Source organism: Alnus glutinosa, chromosome 7 (assembly GCF_958979055.1).
Source record: "Alnus glutinosa chromosome 7, dhAlnGlut1.1, whole genome shotgun sequence".
In the NCBI taxonomy this organism is placed as follows: domain Eukaryota; kingdom Viridiplantae; phylum Streptophyta; class Magnoliopsida; order Fagales; family Betulaceae; genus Alnus; species Alnus glutinosa.
Window position 1 is genome coordinate 11561064 of NC_084892.1, and position 10977 is coordinate 11572040.

At 33.8% G+C, this 10977-nt stretch overlaps 1 protein-coding gene across 1 annotated transcript; it reads left to right on the forward strand.

Moving 5' to 3' along the window:
• Positions 1 to 4056: 4056 nt before the first annotated feature.
• Positions 4057 to 7734, forward strand: LOC133873744 (10 kDa chaperonin-like). The gene is made up of 3 exons (XM_062311494.1): positions 4057 to 4258; positions 5044 to 5183; positions 7539 to 7734. Exons 1-3 carry the CDS (start codon positions 4154 to 4156, stop codon positions 7588 to 7590), a joined length of 297 nt encoding a protein of 98 aa, XP_062167478.1. The 5' UTR covers positions 4057 to 4153; the 3' UTR covers positions 7591 to 7734.
• Positions 7735 to 10977: the final 3243 nt, after the last annotated feature.

The window sequence follows — 10977 nt, forward strand, 5'->3', positions numbered from 1 at the left end:
GGGCATATTTTAGCATTTTGGACATTCTTTGTGTCTCTATTAAGGCATATTTTAAACGATTTTGAAATTAATTTAGGTCGTTTTTAGTGTTTTGGGCTTGTTTTAATTTTTTTTGAAGCCCTAATGTTTTAAAAATATATTGATTTCACATTATTTTTATTTTTTTGCCCAAGTATTACTAATTAAATGAGAAAGCAACACAACCAACTAACCAATGTAAACATAACCTATACCTAATCCAAAACGACGTCGTTTTGAAAAATTTATTAAGTATAATATATGTAAAATATATATTATATATAAAAGGTACGTGGATGAGATTAATAACCGCATCATCATATAAACTTTAAAATTGTTATCTGCATCCGTATAAGTGGATATATATTGCTTTTTGCTAACCGCATTAGCATGTCCAGCTAACCGATAGTTTTGAATAGCAAATATGAACGGTTAATATCAACTTGCATGTACCATTTTAGTTTTTACGAACTTCTTTTTTTGGGCTTAATACCTATTTATTATAACTTAGAATATGCTGTCTACTAAGTACTACTAAGGACGAATAATATTTACTGAAAAAAAAAAAAAAAAAAACAGCATCAATGCCGTATGTGGATCATAGAAGATGAAATTACAAAAAGTAAAGCCATAATTCAAACAAGTAAAATGTTGTTCTTATTCGATCCGTTCCTTCATAATTCTTATTTTCTCTTTAGTAGGTGATGTCAGTGTTGATTTGTCATATCCATTTAAATTCATAATAAGACAGATCGTTAGTGCTTAATGTTTTCTATATATTTATCTATATATATAATGATCTAAATTTGACACGTGAATGGTGATTCCACACGTTTAGATTGTTTAGTATCAATTATAAAATACATTCCAATGATAGTGTTTACTTGGCTATTTATGTGGTCATGTGTGGAAAATTTAAAAATAAATAAATAAATAAATTTGTAAAAAAAAAAAAAGATAACTTGTTGCGTGTGTGGATAGATTGCTCCTGTTAGCCGATATACAAGTTGTTCTTACAACTTGACATTTTTGGAAAATTAGGCATATTTGAGGAGCACCAAATTATGCATGCCATTACTTTGTTAAGACAGCAGTAAAATAAATTATGAATGGCATGTGGATCGAAGAAATTTCAAACAGTATTCGTGATATTGTAATTTTAGAGCATTCTGCTCTTTCTTTATAGAAATTTAGTCTCTTGTTTAGATTCTAGAGTTTTTACGCTTTAGGTTTTTTTTTTTTATTGGGTGAAATATATATCAAATTTTGAAAAACAAAAGAAATCACTCTTTGAACAATATATATATATGTCTCAGGCTGGTTTTATTGCATTTTCAAATTTTTATTTGAATTTCGGAACCAGTATATATATATATATATATGTTACTTATCAAAAAAATATGTTACACTGGAATTAACATGAAGTACCAGCTGGCTGACGGGACCTCGGCCGAAGACATGTCCACATTCTATTCAACTCATACGAAATAAAGAATCTTACTAATAAATACATGTTTAGGAAATGGTCAATTTATCAGCTAGAAATTGGTGCTCATTATGATTTTCTGGCTCGGAGGCCTCATCCCACTTCGGGTGGCTTGCGAGCCATCTCTAGTAGGGGTGAGCAAATTATTCGCCTACAACTTATTGACTACTTATTAACTGCTTAATCGATTTAACCGACTGCCTATTAACCACTTAATCGATTTAACCAAAAGAAATTCACTGACTGCATTTCGACAAAAGTCGGTTAACCGATCGACTTAACCGCCTACCGAACCGACACAATTTTTATTTTTAAAGTTTTTAATTTCTTTAATTTTTAGATTTTTCTTTGTTTAAAAGGGTAAGTTTTTTTTTATTAATTTTATATTTTAGTTTTTAAGAGAATAAGAGTATTATCGGGAAAAAAAAAAGTAGTTTTTTTTGGCACATTTTAATAGTTTGATGGGTTATTTTAGTACACTTAAAAATTCATAAGATTTTTTTAAAATCGACTATTAGCTAAGAAAGCTTATTTATTTATTTATTTCCATTGAAAATTTATAACAATTATGGAACTGAATATCACAAAAGAAAGGTAATGCATTTATAGGTAACAATTTGATTACTTGCTTTCCAACATTTTAAGTATGGATGTGGTTTCAGTGGTATAATATAGTTTAAAATACAACACATCTGTCGTAAAAAAAAAAAAAAAAAAAAAAAGCAGCCCAAATTGAACAGGTATTTTAAACTCAAATTTTTTGAAGGAGGAAACAGACGCCTCTTTTGTTTTTTTTTGGGGGGGGGGGGGGGGGGGGGGGGGGGGGGATGGGGGAATCATACCCAACTCCATTATCCATTAGTCTCCTTAGCGATCTGATTTGCTAAATTTCAGCTACAATTCACTTTCAGGTAAAGTCTTCAGGTCATGTATTTCTTAATGATGTAGGATACTTTAACACGCCCCCTCACGTGTGACAACTTTTGGCTAAACACGTGTTCAATATCAAGAGAGAAATGCGTCACATCATCGTCGAAGGAACTTGTTCTGATATCTATAAAAGTCTATGGGCTTTACTCTCAAAGGACGTTTTAAGACAAGATGAGACACTATAACTTATAAAGTTTTTAAATCACGTGTCTCTTAGTGATGTGAGACACTTTAACAGAGATAGGCCACTCGGAGGAACTATAGATGTTAGGTTTGGGCAGAAATCGAATTTCGGGGATTATTCTACATTTGCTAGATAATTTCCAAAAGTTAAACCATATAGATCTATCAGGAAAGAGTTCGATGGGTAAAATACCCACTACTTTTGGGCACTTCAAGAGTCTTCTTTCCATGGACTTATCCACAACAAGAAGTTCAAGGCAAGCATTCCCAAAGAAATTCTAAGTCTTCCTAGTTTGAGCATTGTTTTGAATTTGCCTAAGAACTTTCTAAGAGGACCTCTAGCCCCAGAAATTGCTCTGAAAGGTGTTGAAACTATAAGAGCTTGGAGGAATTATTCATGACAAGTAATGTTCTTCCCGGTCCTATTCTGAATACAGTAGGAGAAGTGACCAACTTTTTAGCTCTTGATCTCTCCTCCATCCAACAATAGAGGAAGCTTGCCTGTAAAAGAAAAGAGATGCATGCTTCAAAAAGAAAAGAGACGTTTGTCTCCTCCTTAAATAGCGTCAAAAGGAAAGAAAAACGTCTTGCATAAAAAATAAAATAAAATAAAACGACACACAGTTTGAATTAAAAAAGATCTAATTAAATAAAGTCTGTTTATTTATTTTTAATAGTAGATGTGCTGTACTTTAAACTAAGTGAGATCCTTTTAAGTATTTGCTAGCAACGAGATCATGCTTTTTTATTTTATTTTATGTAATACTATTCTTTATATTTATTTATTATAAAAATTTTATATCGGTTAACGTGTCGTATTTTTAGTGGTCGACATGAAACGTTACTTAAAATACGTTACGTCAGCTAGTATAACACAATATGAAAAGTAGTATTATTTATTTTTTCTTTCCTCCATTTTTAAGATTACCATGTTGCTTTAAGAATATATGTTTATGCATCCATCAGAAGTTGTTGAATTTACGAGTTCTATCAATTAATTAGTAAATAAAAGAGTAATGTTATAAGCTAAATTTTTATTTCATAACTATTTAATATGACAATTTCAACTAATTCTTGAATTTTATTTATTTTTAATTTATGAAATAAAAATATAGTTGTAGCTTCACTTTAAATAAAAACATGAGGGGGAAAAAGAAAATTAGGAAATGCTCACCTACGAGAAGTATAAGAAATTGAATAAACATTTGTAAGGTTTATTGATAATAGTAATTTCAATAAATTTATTTGAAATTTTTTTATTGTTTCGATTTTTTAGTGCGGTCCTCTAAAAATTATAAATTTGTTCCATAAATGGTACGGTTTTCAAGGGAAGGGCTTCGGAAGTTACATAACGATCCCTTGGGAAAATATAAAAAAATGCACAAGGGAAGGGCTTCTGTGTAATTTCGATATGGATAAACCCCTTCCTTCCTAAACCCTAGATACAATCTAAAACCAAAACGACCGCAGACTTCACAGACGGGTTCTGTACTCTCTCTCTCTCTCTCTCTCTCTCTCTCTCTCTTCGTTTCTGAGATGGCGAAGCGTTTGATCCCACTGCTGAATCGGGTTTTGGTGGAGAAAATCGTCCCTCCGTCCAAGACCCATGCCGGAATCTTGCTCCCTGAGAAGGCCACCAAGGTTATTTCTCTCAATTGCCCAACACTCAATATTTTTTTTTACTGTTTTTCTGCTTCGTCTGATGGATTTGTGTTTAGTTTTTCGAGAAATAGAAGTGAAATTAAATAAACCCAGCACCCACCACAGGAAAATTTAGTGTATTAGGCTGAATAGAGTGTGAGATTCTTAAGGTTGTTGCTTTTCTTTCTTCCCCCTCGTTTTCTCAGCAGCCAAATGGGATGTGAAGGTTTCTGTTTCTGGTTTATGTGGAGAAATTATGGGGGAACTTTCATTTGTTTTTATCCGTAAAGTGACAAAAATGTGTTAGAATGAGCGCGTTTTTCTCTATTTGTGTTCTTTGTTCAGCCAAACGTACTTGTCCAATCATATGTTTGTTGATAAGGAAACAGAAGAATACAGAATAGAAATCAAATTTATTAGCATATAATATTGCTGTTGTAGTTATAATCGGTAAGAGAGAAGACTTTTTGTATGGGGGGGAAGAAGAGCTGAATAGCTGTGTTGGGCTAGTGAGAAGATGGTATTTGTTTTGGCTTCTCAAAAGTGAAAGATATCTAAATTTAATGTTTTTGGTCCTCTGCTTTTGCTACAAATTTCCAGCGAACAGGCAGAGACAGTTTCAGTTTTTCTTAGTATGAATAAACCATTCGTTTGCTATTGTTATTTGATGCTGTCTTCTTCATTTTTTTCTTTTTGTTCTTGTTCCTGATTGGAACGTTAGTTTGAAGTGCTTACTGTGGTGATCTCCTCACATTATTGAGAATATCTCTTGTTTGATACTTTAGCTGAACTCTGGAAAAGTTGTTGCTGTGGGTGCTGGGATTCGTGATAAAGAGGGAAACACGATTCCTGTTAGTGTAAAAGAAGGAGACACTGTCCTTTTACCTGAATTTGGAGGAACTCAAGTGAAGCTTGGTGATAAAGAGTATGTATTGTTTCTCCTTCCACCCATTATGTCTTACTATTATAAACCGCCATATTTTATGTGATTCTTTTTTTTTATACTTTTGATATGGGATCATTATCATAGTTTTGAGGTTTGTTTTTCTTTAGCACTTTACAGAGGCTTCAAATTTTCTTTTCTTGTTTTTTTTCTTTTAAATTTTTAAATGCCTGGTTATTAATGTCATAAGATGAACTATTGGGTATGACGCATTTCAAATTTTTTATTTTATTTTTTTTATGCATATCTGATTTTAAAATCTTTGAAGATCTTGTGGTTATGGTACAGAGCATGTTACTTGTCCCATCAATGTCTGTAGCTTGATGCATTTCAAAAAAAATTTCCCGAGCTTTCTTTGTTCATTTTCTGCATAGAGAGTTTTGGTCATTGGGTTGTGTGCAATTCAAATGAATCCCTTGAACTGATACACAATATGCAGGATGTGTGCAAGCTTAAACTGTTTGTGGTAGTGTAAAGAAAACTCAATGTTGAAATATGTGGCTAACAATTAATATTTTATCATTGGAAAGGTGCTTAATTCATAGTTATAAAATGACAAGCATTTACAGACTGTTATTTTCTTTTGCCATCCCTGCAAAAAGTGCTTAATTTTTAATTCCATTTAAATCCTGTTCTCTAGATTAGAGGAAGTTTATATTTCTTCCTTTTCTTTCTTATAAATATTCAATGACATGTGAATAGTTGAAATTTTTGCACATAATGATGCACTAGCACCTTGTAGTATAATCCATAATAAAAAAGCACAAGTTCATAACTAAACCTTGTCATACGCCTGTGTATCTTATTCAATTGTAAGTGAAGTTTGGAAAGAATTCCGGTCTCATTTTCATCTAGTACAATGAATGTGTGTGTGTGTGTATAAATTAGTTATTATTTATTTGCACATATCTCTAATTTTTTCTCAATATGGTTGGTGATTTAATGTGCATCTTAGGATGCATGGTGGAATACAATTTAACAACAATGCTTCGATATAGCTTCTCTTTCTCAATTTTATGTGTATATTAGCACGCCTCTAAACAAGGTGTTCTTTGAGCATTAAGTTGACTTATAAAATACACTAACCAAGGGGTGTTATATTGGGTCATGGATGTGTAGCTCCTAAGGTTTAAAATTAACTTTCAGCTTCAAGGTATGGTTCTCCCTATCATGTAGCTGATAGTTTTGTTTGCTTGGATATTGCCCTAACTGATTATTCAATTTTTTAAAAAAATAATTAAAAAAAAAAGCCCTAGCTGATTCCCGATCATTTTTCCTCTTGGGGGTTCAAAATATAGTTCACTTGAGAAATGAAAATCATGTTCATTGAGCCTTGATTCTCACAGTACATTTTACAAGCCCTAGATATGGATTCTCAAGCTGCTGTGCATGATCAACAAAGCTGTTATGTATAAATATTTCCATGAATCTTAACCTCCCCTGTGCGCCCTCTCTTCCTCTTTTTGTTGAGACAGGCCGGTTGTCCCGATGGACAGTCATCTATTGATAATGTTGCTCTTGTGGATCATAATTACCTTTCTATGCATCTTAGGATCTTTGGCCATTCGACACATTCACTGGATGTTTGTTTGAGGTCATTAAAAAAGTCTATCGCGGTAACCATTTCCAGCTTGTTTGTAGAAGCTAACATTCTCAAGGTCCGGAACTGAAGTTGTCACATGATATTAGAAAAGACAATTATGAGCAATTGTTTGGCTTTGATTCTGAATGACTTTCATATTGCCCTTAACATGAAAGTTGAAGCATTACTGCTGATGAATTGGATATGTTTGCCTTTTGTGGACCAATAAACAATAGGGATGGTAATGCATATTCGCGCGTCAGGTTTGGCTCATGTCGAGCATAGGCATAAGTCAATTATAACCTGATCCTTTTAAGAAAATGGATTCGATCCCTCAACTTTAACCTGCTCATTTCATGTTAGGTTTGTGGGTCGTGTCAAAAATTGCTAGCACTAAATAAAGACTTTACATTCTACGGAACTCCTGCTAGTTTACTTGTAGTACATCAAAGACTTGGAATGTCAACATTTGCAACGAAGAAAACGAAATTCTGTCTATAACTAGACTAGTCTGAAAGTTATGCCAGTTACAAGTTCTGCATTTAACTAAATAGCATCAAGGAAAAATAGTTTACAACAAATATGTTTTCTCTTAATATGATAGGAACTCTTTTTTCTTAAAATAGTTTAGAATAATTGGGGCTATGTTTTTTTTGTTATTGTTTGTTTCAAATGTCGTCCATTTTAGTGTATTGTTATGATGCACGCTTTCTGCGATCAAATGCTAATGGAATTTCCTTTTGAATGGATTCCAGGTATCATCTGTTTCGAGATGAAGACATATTGGGAACGCTGCATGACCTGTGACCTTAAATTCTGCATGTTGAAATGGTTCACGAGACATTGTAGTAGTTCATGAGACGTCAGATGAAAGAAACATTTGCTTTTCTTCTATTTATCTGATAAATGAATGATTTTCTTGAAAATAAATCCTCTCTTGTTTTGATTTAATATTGCCATTTGGTGGTGTTTTAGTTTAGTTCAATCAAATTGGAATAGGGTTTCTGATTCTTCGAAGTGATATGTGTAGCCACTCGGCCAGTGAGAATTTTAGGTTAACATGTGTAACCCAAAAGTCTTCATGTAGCTCTACTCTCTCTTTAGAAACCCTTTATTAATGAGACGAATAGGTGTTCGATTTTTTGAAATCTAAATTCATCTATAATTTATTGTGCGAATTCCGAAGCTAAATAAAGTTGAAAAAGATGTTTGGATGATTCGACTTTTTGAGATAAAATTAGAAAAAATTAGATAAAACCTAATTTGTTTTTGAAAAATTGCAAATACCAATAAATATTAATAGAATTTGTTTTTGTAAAACAATGGACCCAAACATCCCATAAGCGTTTTCATTCAAGAAATATCGAGTGAACTTATAACTTGTAAGAAACCCTTGGAACAATTACTCTTTCTTACTATCTTACAAGTAGGATGGATGCTTGCTTTAGAACTCGCGGGTTATGCTTGGGTATTGCAAGGGGTACAATTTCCTAAAATCTTGGTCGTTCATTGTAGTTTTATGGTCACATATATGCCACGTTATTTGTACCCTTTATCTATCAGCTTTGCTGAATTTCTTATTTCTTTTTCGCTTTCTAGTTAGGTGTTTTCTGTTGTATACTTCTAGTGTACGTAGGGGCGCCTTACGCTTTCAATAATACTATCATTACTTATAAAAAAAAAAAAACATATATGCCACGTTATTGATCCAGGTTAAAACCTAAAACAATGTTTGACACAGATAGAAGAAGAGTAATGCTATGATCGTTTACAATTATTTGTTCGAAGTGTAAATAATGTGTGCATGTGATTGTAAGAGACTACTTATAGAACTCACTTGACCAAATAAAAATTGGGATGTCCAACTACTTACTCGGTCAAGTGAGTTTACAAGTGGTCAATTACAATTACATGCCCGAATTGTCTATACTTCGGGTAAATAATTGCAAACAATTCTAATTCAAAAAAATTAAATTTAAAAACTAATTTTCACTGCTACATTATACTAATTATATATGAGTTGTACAACAATATGCTACCTAATATTAATCATAAAAGAAACCTTAACAAATGTCGTCCCTTCCTTTCTTATTTTATTTCCCTCTCTCTTTCATCTCGATTGAAATCTTCTATATATGTTACGACTTTCCTGATGCAGAATACAGTGAGATGAAAGAGAGAGGGAAGCCCATTTCTCCCATTTCTTTCATGTCTCACGCCACAAACTCACATTCCCTCTCCTAGGGTTTGATTAAACCTAGTGTTGTGATCTTTAGAGGTCTCCAAAGCTAATTCTAACGCTAGAATCTTGATCCTCACGTTATAGAATCATTTTGAGGTAAATCCATAAACCTTAGTTTTCTCTAAGTTGAACTACACATGTGAATGTAGAGTATAATATTAATTAAATGTTTAAATTGTAAATTAAATTAGATAAATGATTAGAATTAGTAAAATATCGAGAAAACGCTTAGAAAACACGTCGGGTCAAGTCCGGGTGTAAAAGAATGCCCAAATGGACATTTCGGTTGCATTGTTTGCAAGCCGTCGGGACCCTTTTGCAAACGTTGAGGTTACCATCCGCTAGTTGTCTGGACGCTCTAGGGGATGGTGAAGTCAGTAGGTTTGCGTTTGCAACCCGTCCGAACGCTTGTGCAAACACTTGGGCTAGAAAGTCAGTGTTCTTAACCCGTCCGGACATTCTTGAGGACGCTTGCGATTTAAAATGCGGGCGTTTGGACACTCACTTGACCGTTTGGACAACACCTGAAATAAAGTGCGAAATGAATCTTTTTGGCTCATTTTTCCGGATCTCTCTCAACCCCACACGATTTTCTGTTGGCTTTTCACCTAAAACCCTTGATATACGATTATCCAAGCCCCTAACCTCAAATCTAACCTGGAAACGTGATCTACAGAGCCAGATCTACTTTTCTACTGATTTGTTTGAGGATTTGCACGATTTGGAGCTTCCTAAACATTCTCCAAGTGTTGGCTTTCATTTGAGTGAATTTTGTTGCGCATTGCAAGGCATTATCTAGGAACTTAGTTGAGCTTGTTATCCGTGTAGCCAGGGTGAGTATTCTACTCACTAAGGGACCTTAGGAATTTTGTATATGAATTGCTATGTTTTGTCGGACTTGAGTTAATACTATGGTGATGAATAAGTACTTATGAATATGAAATATGTTGATTAGATGATGTTAGGATATGCATGAAAATGTATTGTAAATATGAAATATGTTCATGAGATGATGTTGAGAAATGTATGAAATTGTATTGTGAATATGAGATATGTCAATGAGAAGATGTTTTGGAGATGCATGAGTGTGTGAAAAATGCTTAAGACTTTAGGACTGGTATCCCCTTTGGCATTGTGGGTGAAAGAGCTTTGGGCCGGTATCCCCTTTTGCATTGTGCGTGAAAGACCTTTGGGCTGGTATCCCCTTTGGCATTGTGCGTGAAAGACCTTAAGGCCGGTATCCCATTTGACATTGTGTTGCAAAAGACCAATGGGCTTATATCCCAATGGCACGGTGTTGAAAAGACCTTAGGGCTGGTATCCCTTTTGGCATTGTGCGTGAAAGACTTTAGGGCCAGTATCCCCTTTGCATTGTGATGCGAAAGACCACTAGGCTTGCATCCCCATGATACAGTATTGGAAAGACCTTAGGGCCGGTATCTCCTTTGGCATTGTGTTGCGAAAGACCATTGGGCTTGCATCCCCATGGTATGGTGTTGGAAAGACCTTGGGCCGGTATCCCCTTTGGCGTCACGTTGTGTTTATAGACTATTGGGCCGGCATCCCCTTTGGCACATCATTGCTTTGTATTGGACTGGGTTGGTAATAAGCATGCATAGCATTGTTTGTGATGATTGAGATATAGTATAAAATGTTGGATGAGATATGATTGATGAAATGAAATAACTGAGTGCGAAATTGATATGAGGCTTGAGAAATGAATATGGGATAGAGAATGAGCATGAATATGAAATGTGAGAATAATGAGATCAAGAATTGTTGTTTGAGATATAGTTAAGAATTGATGATTGAGATATAGTTAAGAACTGATGATTAAGATATAGTTATGAATTGTCAATTGAGATATAGTATGAATTTGTATGTGAGCATGTAAGAATAAGAACAATATTGCTATGTTATGTCTGTGTTTACTCTCTACTATGATGTGAATT

What these genes read in the sequence shown, in the direction of transcription:
- LOC133873744 (XM_062311494.1), top strand. Translation starts at nt 4,154, where the DNA reads ATGGCGAAGCGTTTGATCCCACTGCTGAATCGGGTTTTGGTGGAGAAA. An exon ending in TCCCTGAGAAGGCCACCAAG is followed by an intron (nt 4,259 to 5,043) that starts GTTATTTCTCTC and finishes TTGATACTTTAG; the next exon opens with CTGAACTCTGGAAAAGTTGT. An exon ending in GTGAAGCTTGGTGATAAAGA is followed by an intron (nt 5,184 to 7,538) that starts GTATGTATTGTT and finishes AATGGATTCCAG; the next exon opens with GTATCATCTGTTTCGAGATG.